Raw genomic sequence first — 12,364 nt, 5'->3', positions numbered from 1 at the left:
AGGTGCTGGCTTGCCTAGCTCTTGAAAATGTGGGAGACTGGGGGTGGAGGTGAGGGACCGAAGGTGCCACAATGCCGCCTGGGGAAGTCACTAGGGAAGAAATGCTTTCCTTTCCTCCAGTTTTGTCTTATGTTGGTCAGAGCCCTTGGTTTCACCTTTCAGGGCTGTGAAAGGAAGGCTAGGATTTTTCACAGAAGATAGCAAGAGTTTTTTTTTCTTCTTTTTGCTTTTTAGATAGCAAAATGATGACTTATAACTGATTTTGTATCATAGCAACATATCAATTAGTATCTCACAGCTGCCTCTTAACCCTAAGTAATCCAAACACAGATAGAAAGAGGTGGCACGTATTACAGACACTTACGCTTTTTTTATATGGCTCTCTTGTTTAATTGAGGCATAAGGACATAAATTTTTATAATCTTTGGCAGTAAGCTGTTCTGAAAAATTGCTAATCTTTTTCACCTCCTTTGCCGGTTGTCAAAACTATCATGATAATAACTTACTGTATTAAAGAAGGTTAATTTTATAGTTAAAATCCCGGGCTAGAACTCAGGAGGTATGTTTCCATTACTTCTGCTGTGGAATGCTCACATGGATTTAAGGTAAGTTGCTAAATCTCTTCACCTTATTTTTTTTATCTGCAAATGAGAGGAGGGCCAGGTTTTTATATTCTCAAAAGAACATTCAGCTTGTGTCTCAGTGGGGGCATAGGAACAGTAATGCAGTACAAATAGAACTGTTTCTGTCTTGAAAGAAATGCTGGTTTAAACACTGAATTACTGTTTTTACTGTCCTAATTGGCACCTTCACCTAAGGTAGCAATGCTGTGTTCCCAGAACGTACGGCAAAATGGGCCCCTGCCTTGCTTCATGTAATTTCACTTCGGCTTTTTAAAGTCTTGTCTTGTAATTGCTGCTCTGTAATACTAACTGAATGATAGATTTCTAATGTTTAAATATTACAAATCTGAACCTTTTTTTCCCCTCACTTTCCATAAAAACATGGAGTGAAGCCGTCACTGTGGATGATTTGAGGGAATTTTACTAATTAGAATTGCATGAGAATTCAGGCTTCTGAGCTGTCCATCTGTCCCATCCCCTTCCCAAGTGCTGGAGGTGTCACTGTCAAGTAGCTTCAGATTTCACGGTTGTATTAAATATCTGACTTATTCTGGCAAGACATCTTGGGGATAACATTCTGGGGTCAAATTTTGCAGTCCTGTATGGGTCTGGGCAGTCTTTCTGCTTCTACAAGCAGAATTTGGCCCTCCATTTGAAGTCTAATCTTTCATGTCCTTCTCATGCAAATGAGCTTGGTCGACTCCAATGGATCTGCTTGTGTGAGTGAGGACTGAGTTGTGGCAATGCATCTTTAGGCTGTGTGTTCCAAGATTGGATTTGGGGTTTCTCTTACATATTAGATACAAAGTTTATAGGTGTTGGGATTCTAACAGAACAGTTTGGGGAAAAAAAAAGAGAATATTTTGAATAAGCAGTAATTGAAATATGTGAAAACTGTTTGAGTGTTGCATGAAGGTAGTCACCTATAGCCCTCGCTAATGTGACAGTATAACTAGAGCTCTGTGAACTTTGAAAACGCCGTTTAGTTGCTAACATTACGATGGTAAAGTATGTTTGCATAGCATGATCTCTGCTCCTCAGTTTTTGAGGATGCCGGTACAGTTTTTGGGTCTAAATAAGAGACTTGGGAAAGAATGCTGTGCAATGCATCCCACTCCTGAAACTGGAGCAGTGAATATTTGTGTAGAGGAGCAACATGACACAAATGCTTGATTTTGTTTGTGCAAATGAGAAGGCCTTTGTGATGCAAAGCAGCATCCTGAAAAGGCAAATGTGCTTTTTTGGTTGTAAATATCCCAGCTAAATACTGCAGTAATTGCAAGCAGAGCTTGGCGTTTTTCCTCTCTATTCTCTTCATCGTTATATTTTAACAAGTTCTCATGAGACTATTAAAACGTCTTAGTTTTTGGAACATGTGGCCTAGTGGGGATAACTCTGTCTACAGATGCAGTGGGTTGGCAGCTTGATTTTGCATGTCTTTTCATTTCCCTCCAGATCCTGTGACCCAGCGTAACCTTTGGTCTCCCTCTGAAGGCCGGGGTGAAGGAAGTATGAGCAGGTGACTGATGATCACTGTCAATACAGCCTGCAGACAATATGGGAATTACTTTAGCAGTCTCCCACTCCCTTGCGCTCCCCCCATCCTCTCTTAAATCAACAAATGCAAATAGCAGCCTCCTCATTTGCTGCTATCTCTGGGAAGCTGCCTGGGCAGCATGGGCTTTGTTGCAGTTCTGCCTATTGAAAAAAGCAACTTCAGCCCTAGGCAGAAGAAAAAAAATACCAAATGGGACCTTACCCCCCCCCTTAATGGTAAATGCTGCTAATATTTGGTCCTCTGGCGTATACAGGTAGGAAGATGCTGAGATAAGGGTATTTGATGTTTGTGGTTCAAGAGGGCAGCCTGAAGTGGTTGGAGCTGTTTGCATTGTTACTCTTTGTCTGGTAAATGTCCTTCTGGAAGGGAGTAGGGATTGCCCAGTGTCCCGAAACTCATACCTGTGCTCCTAGAACCTGTTGACATTGCAATTATCTGTGTATTTAACCTTAGCTGTGTCTTTGAGCATAGAAATGCATTTGCTAGATTTCAGGATAGGCAGAGGCACAAAGAATTTGTGAAACATTTCTTTATGAGGTCATGATTGTTTTGTTAAACACATAGTTGTGTGGCACGAATAAATAAAAATAGCTGCATTTTACATTGGTGTAAGCATAATACAGGATGCAATATGTAGTATTGTATTGTACAGCATACAGTTGATATTGTTTTGCTTTCCAGATGTACAGCTTAATGCAAGGTGTCATGCAGCAATTCGGAGACCTAAGAGTAATGCTATGCCAGCATTTGGTTAAAATTCTGTTCATCTTATTTTAAGCTGTCATTGCCTATGAAAATAAGTTTGGGCACGCATAAATAAAAGGAAAGTGATCACTTTGCATATCCAGAACGTGGTCCTTCTCAAATATCTAGGGATATCATGTCTGTATGTGATGTATTAGGATTGCAGCCAGCCATAATGAAGAGATTTCTTCTGAACTGCCATTTAGGAATATTAGATTAGCAACCAAATCAGACAAATAGCAATGTATGTAAATGCTCCTATACAGCTTTAAAAATGTGTGTCAGTAGTACTTGTATTTTATAAGATGTCTGTCTGCAGTGTGTATTTCATATTACTGTGACATTTTGTATTGCAAATACTTAATAACAGTTAACTCCTGAATAAAAATTCAGAGTTGAAGTAACAGTTATAAAGCTAGGTGGTGGATTGTTAAAGTGAATATCACTCAGAGCTAGACATTAAAACTGTTACTCAATCTTTAAGTATGTTATTTTCTCAAGATCTCATTTCAAATGTATCTTTGAGTTTTATTTCATGTTTTATTTGCTTACCAGAAAGCCTCAACATACTAATATTTTAGGAGAAGAAATACTCCAAATGCACAAAAATCCAGGGAATTAACTGTTAGTAGCCCCCTATGCTCCACTTGCAGTCTGCGTTAGCACTTTGGATCAGGCACTGATGACTGACACAGTCAAAGCCCACTTGAACCCTAACCTGCAATACTTCTACGTTGTGTCACATTTAGTTCATAGTATTTAAGGTTAGGGTGAATCACGGGAGTTTCATCGTCAGCAAGATGCAAAAGGCTGTGGTAGGGGCAGTGTGATACTAGAAAGCCATCTAATTTTAGTGTAAAGGCTTCAAATTATTTCAAATATGTTGTGTGTTTCTTTCCCACACCTCTTGTGAAGAGGGTGGTTTGATATCACAAAACCTCCTGTTTTCATCTTCTACTTACCTCTTCCATAACTTACGCATCTGTCTGCCTGCCAGCAGTCAGGCCAACAAAATAGAATATTTGTGGGACTTTTGGTGCAGTACAACTTTTCATTGAGGATATGTCCTTATCCATAGGTTTTGTTTGGCATCTTTCTGGTGTTTTAATCTGTCCATTGTGAAGGAAATTGTTAAAATAAAATCATTATTACTTCAGAGAAGAGCAAGTTGGGTGGAAAAGATTGTTAACTAGGAAGTTCTGTTCAATGAAATCTGATTACATCTTCCAGCTTCACAACAGATTATAATACAGTCACATCATGTACATATTGGATCAGTTTTGTCTTAGGATGGGAGATTCAACAGAGAACCACTTGAGTGTTAAGAATGAATAAAAATGATACTTTGTGTTGGATTTTTGGAAGTCCTTTTTCCAGATAAAATTTTAAGTCTGGATGGCTCCAGGTAGAAGAATCTGGTATAGTTATGTGAACTTTAGTTTTTTCTAAACTGGCATCTCAGACAAATGCTCATTAATGATAACTTTGCCTATCATCAGTTTCTCCTCTTCAGTGGGATGATTTTCTTCGCTGCTCAGAATTACTTTGTAGCTCCCTAGGAGTAGTTGGCATGTATTGTAATCATGGAAACTGCTCTTAGAGGAGAGCAGATGTATTATGGGCTGTATAATTTGTGAAGTATTTTGAAAGCCTTCTTGATGAATGGCACTTTATAAATATCTTATCGTAATTTAATTATGGGAAGCATTTATAAGGTGAGTAGATTAATTCTTTTTTAATTATTTTTATTTGAATGTTTTTCTCATAGCAAAATCCCTCTAAAATAATGGGTATAAAGAGTTCTCTCTTTGGCTTTAATGAAGTTATATAGTTTCATGCCAACCACTTGAGTTCAAAATATCCAAGTATATTTATTTTACAATGTAAATTGTGCACTACACTTTTATTTTTTTTTAAGCCTTTGTTAGAAAAGTTACTTTCCATCGTTCATTTTGAGGTTTTCCCCCCCTTCCCTTTTGTTTTTGTTTTTCCTCAGTTTCCATTACAAAGAGCAGTGCAAAATTCCAATCTTCCCCTTCCAAAGTGACCCGGCGTTCAATGCAGTCTCCACAGAAATCTGCTCCAGTACCAGCGCAACGGGGCAGGAAACCAGGTCGGGGCAAACCCCCTGGACAGTCTGCAGTTCCCAAGAAGGGCAGGTCTCCTAAAAATATTCCCCTGACAAAAAGCACCTCTCATACTGAAAATCTTAAAACAAGGAAAAAAAGTTTAAAACCTGGAAAAAAGGTTAGTCCTTATCTACTACTTTACTTTATATTGCAAAATTTTGTAGTGAGATTTTTATAAATTATTTAATTTTCTGTCTTCTCTTCAGCCTTCAGGGCTTTACTGTTCTCAGCAGTTGATTACAAGAAAAAGTCTAGAATAGCTATTCTGGAATATTCAGTATAAGCTTCTGTGGATTATTGTATTCCAGAACAAGATTACTAATTTATTTATGAGTCAGTTGTTGGTGTTGAAAAATACTATTCTGGGATAACCATTGCCAGTAAAATCACAAGAGCCAGGGAAGCCTTTAGGCTTTTTAGTCTGGGTTGTTTTGTTTCTGAACCATATCTACAGTTTGCATAACTTTTTTTTTGTTTGTTTTGTTTCATGTTTAGAAACAAAGGATTAGGAACAGCGAGGTCTTTGTTGCAGAATTTAGGCATCTTAAGCATACAGCTGGATTTGCCAAATGAATCTCTTAGATATCCCCTAATCCTGGAGATACTAGCATGAAGCGGGAAGCTTCTTTCCAGGCAATACATTTCTCCAGGCTGGGCCTAATTCTGCCCTGGTCTTAAAGAGGTGATGCCTTTCTGCCTTTCTCCCTGCCAAGCTGAGTCAGACCTGGAGTGTTGGCAGCTGCCTCCAGCTTCAGCTCCTCTGGAACTGTTTGATCAGGTACAAATTGGCACTGCTGTAACCCCCCCTTCCTGCTCCCACATGACAGCAACACTGGTGGGTAAACAATCCCAGAGTGAGCTAGTTCAGGGAGCTAAACTGGTAGACAGCTAACCCAGCATCCAGCCCTCTTATTTTCTTCTTTGTCTGCTCCACCCAAAAAAAGCACAAATGCTACGGCTGCTGCAAGGAAGGATAGGATCACAGCAGGGCAGACTTAGGACAATTTGAATTGCCGTGGAAGTACAATCTATTTTCTGAGGCTTGCTCACCCACTGCAGGCTGGCAAAGAGGAGTAGCAATCTTGCAGTGTCTTTCCCCACGCAATTTGTGTCTGTCCCTGCGCTCCTCCCTCCTTTCCATTAGCACCAATGGCCGAGTGGAGGACATAGTTTTTTCTGTTGGGTTTGGTGTTTCCCCCCCCCCCCCGCCCCCAAGTTTGAAAAAGTTAAAGTTTGGGGGTTTTTCTACTCCAGCCTAGATCACTGTGGGCTATGGGATCTATTGCTAGTGATGTGTGGGAAGGGGTGGAGTAATGGCACAGGTGGGACTTCTCCCTTCAGCAATAGCGCTGTTCAGTGTAAAGTGCTAGTGAAATAATATTATTAGAGCATACCCAGAAGGCTCTATCACAAAGCTGGAAGCAGGCACTTCGTTGAAATGATGACCACAAGGTAAGAAATGATTCTGGGGACCAGCAATTGAAAGCCAAGTGCTGTCTCCTCTGCTGCCTGCCCCTTCCAGTTTGGTATCCAAACTGGTAGGCTACTGATGCAAGTGGTCTCCAGCTCTATCTCATGCTTGGTGTATAGAAGTGCACAGAGGCACAGATCAAAGAGGAGAAGAGTGCTGCTATCCAGACTCAGCTGGTGCACGGGGTGTTCTCCATAAGTCTGGGGGGCTTTAAAGGAGAACATTGAACATAGGACTTCCATATCTTAAGATTGTACTCAGGTATGGCAGGGTGCGCACTTTCATGTAAGAGTTTTGTCCTCTGTATCTCGTGAGAAAGAAATTGAGAGGCTTTGCATATCCTTTGAAGGAATAATTGGAGGCATCTCACCCTTAGAGGCTTCTGGGCTCTAAAAGCTGGGTGTCTGAAAGTTCTGCTTGGAGCACTGTATTTGGCACCTGGTCTGTGTGAGGTACTTGGGGGGATTTGCTTGGGGAATGGGGGTTACCACTGACACTCCCTGTCTTGAGGCAATGCACCTGAGGTACCTCTACACACTCCTGATTTCCTCTGTGTGGGACCAGGCAACTAAGACTTAGGTTTTGCAGCATCTAAGTTTGATATATCTAACTTGGGAGTTTTACTACATTAACTTTTGCATTAAAAACTTTAAAAATTAGCTCCTTTTGAGAATCCACGGAAGATTGTTATTACTTTGGTACATGGTTAAATTGCCAAGATGTTGTACATATGTGCAAGCTCTTCTTTGGACTGTTAGGCCTGTTAGCATAAGGGTGAAGAGAAGAAATGGCTTTGTGGGAGTTCTGCAGAGGCAGGGTATATCTGACACGGAGTGCCATACAGCCTGTATACCTCACGATACATACACAAATATAATGCAAGTGGTATGTGCCTAGAGATTTGAAAGTGCTTCCCACCTCTCCTCCCCAGGCCGCTCCGAAAAAACCCTCCAGATTTCAGGCTAATTGTGCTTCATGTGTGAGCTGGCTATGTGGTAGTTCAGAAACTGTGTATTTAGGGAGATTGGTCTATGCCTGATACTCTGTAGAGCTGTTTGACTTTCTTTGCCCTTTTATGTTCATTATGCTGCAATGTTTATCATTGTGTAGGTATTAACTTTTATTATACAGCTAGGAATGTTGAGCTGTTGTGCCATTATTTTCCTTCATTGAAAAGTTTTCTAAGCTTCTCCCTAACTATGAGATGCATGTTGGGTTTTGTTTTCCATTTGTCTCCCCCAGTTTGCACCGTATGTTTTTACTCTGTCAAAATGAAGAAGAAATCTCTGTACACCTCTTTAATTATTTTAAAAGTACACTTTGCATAACAATGCAAAGAATTCCTTCCGGAATTTCTTGAGGAAGTGCCTTGGTCTGAGTGTGGATCACAGCCCTAAATTTGACCCCACAAGAAGAGAGCTTTTAAGTGTCAGGGTGAAGCCTGTGAACTTGGCCATGTGGTGCCAGACTGTGACCAGTGCTCTCTGCAGGCAGACGGAGCTGGTGTGCCTTCCCAGCTGGCTGGGGCCAGCCAGTGACACCCTGACCAAGCTGAGCCCTGCTGGGAATGTGGCCTGCCTCGTGAAACAACATGGCTTTGGGATCGCAGTTTGCTGCTCGTCAGTTTGGGGTTGCAAAATGAGAACCTCAGCTGAGCGAGCCTGATGTGCTGTATTTCCAAAACCTGCGCTCTTTCCTCCTTCTGACGGAGAAGGTAGGAAATGGCTGGCTAGCCTCACCACGCTTATGTGTTAGTGTGGAGGGTGGATAGTTCCTCTGTCTTACAGTTTAGTGTTTGTATTTTGTTTTCATGCCTACGTTTGTCCCATTTCCTCCTCTTTCCTCTCAAGTCGACCACCCATATTTTGCAGCATGGTGACAGACAACTGCCTCCCCAAAGAGTCCCTGCTCCAGAGGGGCCTTCAGGAATGCCAGACTTCAGATCAAAAGCGCCAACTTCCCAAGTGCATTTTTGTTCTCTGTGTTAAGGGTGGAGAGAGACCTTTCTGTCACCCAATGTTAAGATACATAGGCAATTCCTGACAAGTAATACATCACTGCTTGGTTTAGTGTCTGGCCTGAGCCACCTTGTCTCATTCACGATCCAGTGCCAAGCCTTGGCAGTCTATTCCTTATATTCATGGTGATTCCACCCAGTGCCATGTTGTCAAGTAGTTTCTCCAGTCAAACCTATCTTCTCTGAACTGTAAGGGGCACAGAAATTTTCTTTGAAATGCCCTGGATTTCAGAAGAAAGTAAATTTATTCTTTATAGAAGTTGTGAAGAAGTTGAGCACTGCTGCTCTTAGGAAAGTGTATATTTTGATTGCTTTCTACATGATTTCTAATATATTATTCAGAAAATATGCTGCTGCTTAAAGTGTAAAGGATGAATACTGCTAAATGGAAGAGGGCTTAGCCTCCCTTAGAAACTTGACTGAATTTTCACTTCACTATGGATTAATTTTAGCAGTAAATCCTTACCACATGAGTAGCCAAGTCTCTGCTGCCTTCAGCAATGTCAAGACCTTGGGTAATCTCATATATTCCTAATTTTTTTCGTAGGTAAGAGAATGAGAACATAATCTGTTCTCATGCAAGAATAAATGGTGAAGGGAGAGGTGATGAACTTTTCTCCAATTCATTATTTCTTTTATTTCCATGTATTTTCATAGCATGTCAAAGCAGATTAGAAATGTCTTCATTGTGCCTGTGTCTGTTCTAAACCACAGTCCAAACCAAATTACAGCAAAATTCTCCTTTTCTCAGGTAATGTGTGCTGACCAATTTCTAAGTCTTTGTGCTGTGAACTCTGTCTGTCATATGATAAGCTGCAAATAAGTTTGGTTTGGGAAAGGAGAAGGTTTTGGCAACCCACATGACTGGATTGTAACTACTGGTTTATTTGGTATCTTGCATAAAGTACCAATTCCTGAAAGTGATTACTTGAGAATTTCAGCCCCTTTGAAACAAGCCGAGGGAAAATCTAGGTGCACTGAAAAGTTGACACCTAAGTGTGACTCAAGTTTTGTATGGGAATATATAAACAGCCCAACTAACTGATTTGAGTTGTCATAAATGCAGATGATTGGAAGGGTTTGGACAGGAAAATAATCCAAAATGCCTCTTTTCTGCTTCCTAAGATTTAAAAGGGTCATGAATTAGCATATAAAGCTCATTATTTTCCCACTTTTTAGATAGAGGTGGGTTCCTTTTTAAGTAATTTGTCTTCCACTGCCTTACTTATGTAGCTGTAAATGCAAACTGACAGTTTCTGGTCTTTCTTTCCTGGACTTTATTTTCTCTGCTATGTGTAGTACTTTTGTAATAAGGAACCACACACATTCAGTAAGATGGTAACTGATAGCAGAAAGGTTTTGCAGATTCCTTAAAAACATGAAACATTTTGACTTGGGGTTTTTTCTCTAAACAGAAAAAAGTCTTGCTGGAACAACTGACTCCTGCATCTCCTTCTCCTCATTCTTCTCCTGAGGGGGACAGTGGCACTACACAGATACTTAAAGATGGAATTAGTTTGTCTGGGGCAACTGCATCAGTTATATCCACAGGTAAAAGATAAAGAAAAAAAATTAATGACATTTTTAGTGTGAAATGGCTTCCATTTCAAGCAAACTAGTAGTGTCATTTTATGGAAAATGTGTGGCAAACTCATTACTTTAAATCATCATCCAGCTACCTTATTTTTTAAAGATATTTGTAGGTGCCAGTGTTACTTTGCAGAACTAGTATTTTGATGTCTGCATTACAGCAAGAAGTGCTGGAGCACAGGTGCTTTTGAAAGATCTCCCAGACCTGGCAGATTGTTCCTATCTGAAGACGGAAACTGTACAGTTCTCTCACATCTGACCCGCTCCTTAATGTATGAAATGGGAGTAGATGTAGCTAAAAACCCGTAGGATATTCTGATATCATGCAGGCTGTACTGTAATATAACAAAATGGAGATTTTATCTCTGTATAGCCTTACATTAAAAGAAACAGCTCAGACTGTTTAAGCCAAGTAAAGGCAGTCAGAGGAAATACATTCCTCCTTCCTTTTATGCTTGCTTGTTTTTGAAATATAATGAAATGTATCTTGAAAAGGATTGGCAAAAGAGAAATAAGCTAGTTGATGAACTAACGCATTGAGGAACTTGTAACCCTGTAGTGAAACAATTTGTATGTTGTCAACCAAATCTCAGAACTTTCTAAAAACTCCATAAATTATGATAATTTTGTTTGGGGTGCTTTTTTACATTTAAAAACTGTTTTTACAATAGAAGTTGTCAGGCTCTTCTCACTCCCAACTTCAGTCATGGATGAAAGGAAAATAAACCTTTCAGGAGGCAGTTGCTGTTGAGCCCAGACAGAATATACCATGGAAACTATTTTGCTGATTTGTATCTTTGCTTATTTGTACAAATAGGCTTCCTCCAATTTACAGACATCAGAGAGTGAGCAGATATGCATGAAGATATAAGATCATTAAAACACTTACAGAAATACTTCATTTTTAAAAATCCAGGTTTTTAACTAAGCCCAAATACTCCTACAGTTCAGAAAAAATGGCAGTCTTTTGTAGAACAGAATGCTTAGATTGTCTGCTTAATCACCACAGAGGCACATTTTTTCATTAAGCTCTAATAATGTCTTGGGTGCCTTCCTGGTCATGTGACAGCCAAGGCCAAAAAGAAAAAAAAAATCTTGTTATGGCTTTTTCCCATGTTTTTTCTGCCTTGCCGTTCCTTTTGAAAGACAGTTTTGCATCGTCTTTATAAAAAGTAATTTCTAAAGTCCTATTTGATTGTTTTGTGCTAACCACCTTACAGTATTTCTAGAGAAGTATGTTTATTTTATTTAGCAGGGAAGGCCAAGTTGCTGTGAGGAAATCATACATGAGTGGCTCGGGGCTTCTGAAGGTACAGACCTTCAGTAGCCGTTATACATGCACACAGGACCATTATACATGCACACATGGGTGCTTCAGAATAAGCTTCAGTGGTAGGTATATACCATAGGGTTGTCTTTGTGCAGCTTCTCAAATAGGACAAAAATTAGGGAAGTAACTTGGCAAGGCCAGCTTTTTAGAATCGCATCTTGATAGTTTAGAGTACGTGCCAGTAATTCTTTCTTTATTGGAACTAGTGTATGAACAGAGATTAGTCAAATAAAAGATAAGCACAGATTATGACAGCTTTGTTACGTTAGTGGGGTAGAGAAGGGCTTTAGAGACCAGAAAGTGGGTTTAGGACTCAGGCAGGAGAACCTTGGGGGAAGACAGAGCGCGCACTTTTTGTATGCTCTGCAAGTACATATGCATGTTCAGCTTCGTGAGTTGACAAGTACATCTTTTCCTCAAGATTAAAACTAAAAAGGCTGTTTGCAGTTGTAACTTGGAAACATGTCTTAGTTCCTTGGTGGTAAATATGGCTTGTTCTTTTTCAGTGTGTGTTTATGTCAACAAGCATGGAAATTCTGGGCCTCACCTGGATAAGAAGAAGGTTCAGCAGCTTCCAGATCACTTTGGACCAGGTCCTGTCAATGTGGTACTTCAGCAGGCTGTACAGGCTTGCGTGGATTGTGCCTATCAATCCAAAACAGTCTTTGGATTTCTGAAATCTGGCCATCACGGAGGGGAAATGATAACTGGTATGTGAAGATGCTTTGTTTCTTCTGTTTCTTCACTTGGTTTGCGAACTTGAGGTAGGGCAGAAGAACTGAAGTGGCTGCAGTGAGTTTATATCACTTTTGTAACTATTTAAGCACAGTTGAGAACATGTACTTGTGAATTCTTTTATTTACTAAGCAAGTATTGGTGGTGTGTGATTTATCTGACTCCGG

The 12,364-nt window shown here is 40.1% G+C and overlaps 1 protein-coding gene across 2 annotated transcripts in view; it reads left to right on the top strand.

Annotated features, from left to right (window-relative positions):
* SCML2 (Scm polycomb group protein like 2) overlaps positions 1-12,364 on the top strand; it is a 74,953-nt gene that overhangs the window by 46,741 nt on the left and 15,848 nt on the right. For both annotated transcript variants that reach the window (XM_075033383.1, XM_075033384.1), the window contains 3 exons: positions 4,922-5,172; positions 9,958-10,093; positions 11,969-12,172. In XM_075033383.1, the coding sequence (XP_074889484.1) occupies positions 4,922-5,172; positions 9,958-10,093; positions 11,969-12,172 (591 nt within the window). The remainder of the gene's footprint in view (positions 1-4,921; positions 5,173-9,957; positions 10,094-11,968; positions 12,173-12,364) is intronic.

Source organism: Buteo buteo, chromosome 8, assembly GCF_964188355.1.
Source record: "Buteo buteo chromosome 8, bButBut1.hap1.1, whole genome shotgun sequence".
Lineage (NCBI taxonomy): Eukaryota > Metazoa > Chordata > Aves > Accipitriformes > Accipitridae > Buteo > Buteo buteo.
The sequence above is the reverse complement of the archived record's forward strand: the minus strand, read 5'-3'. Positions and strand labels throughout refer to the sequence as shown.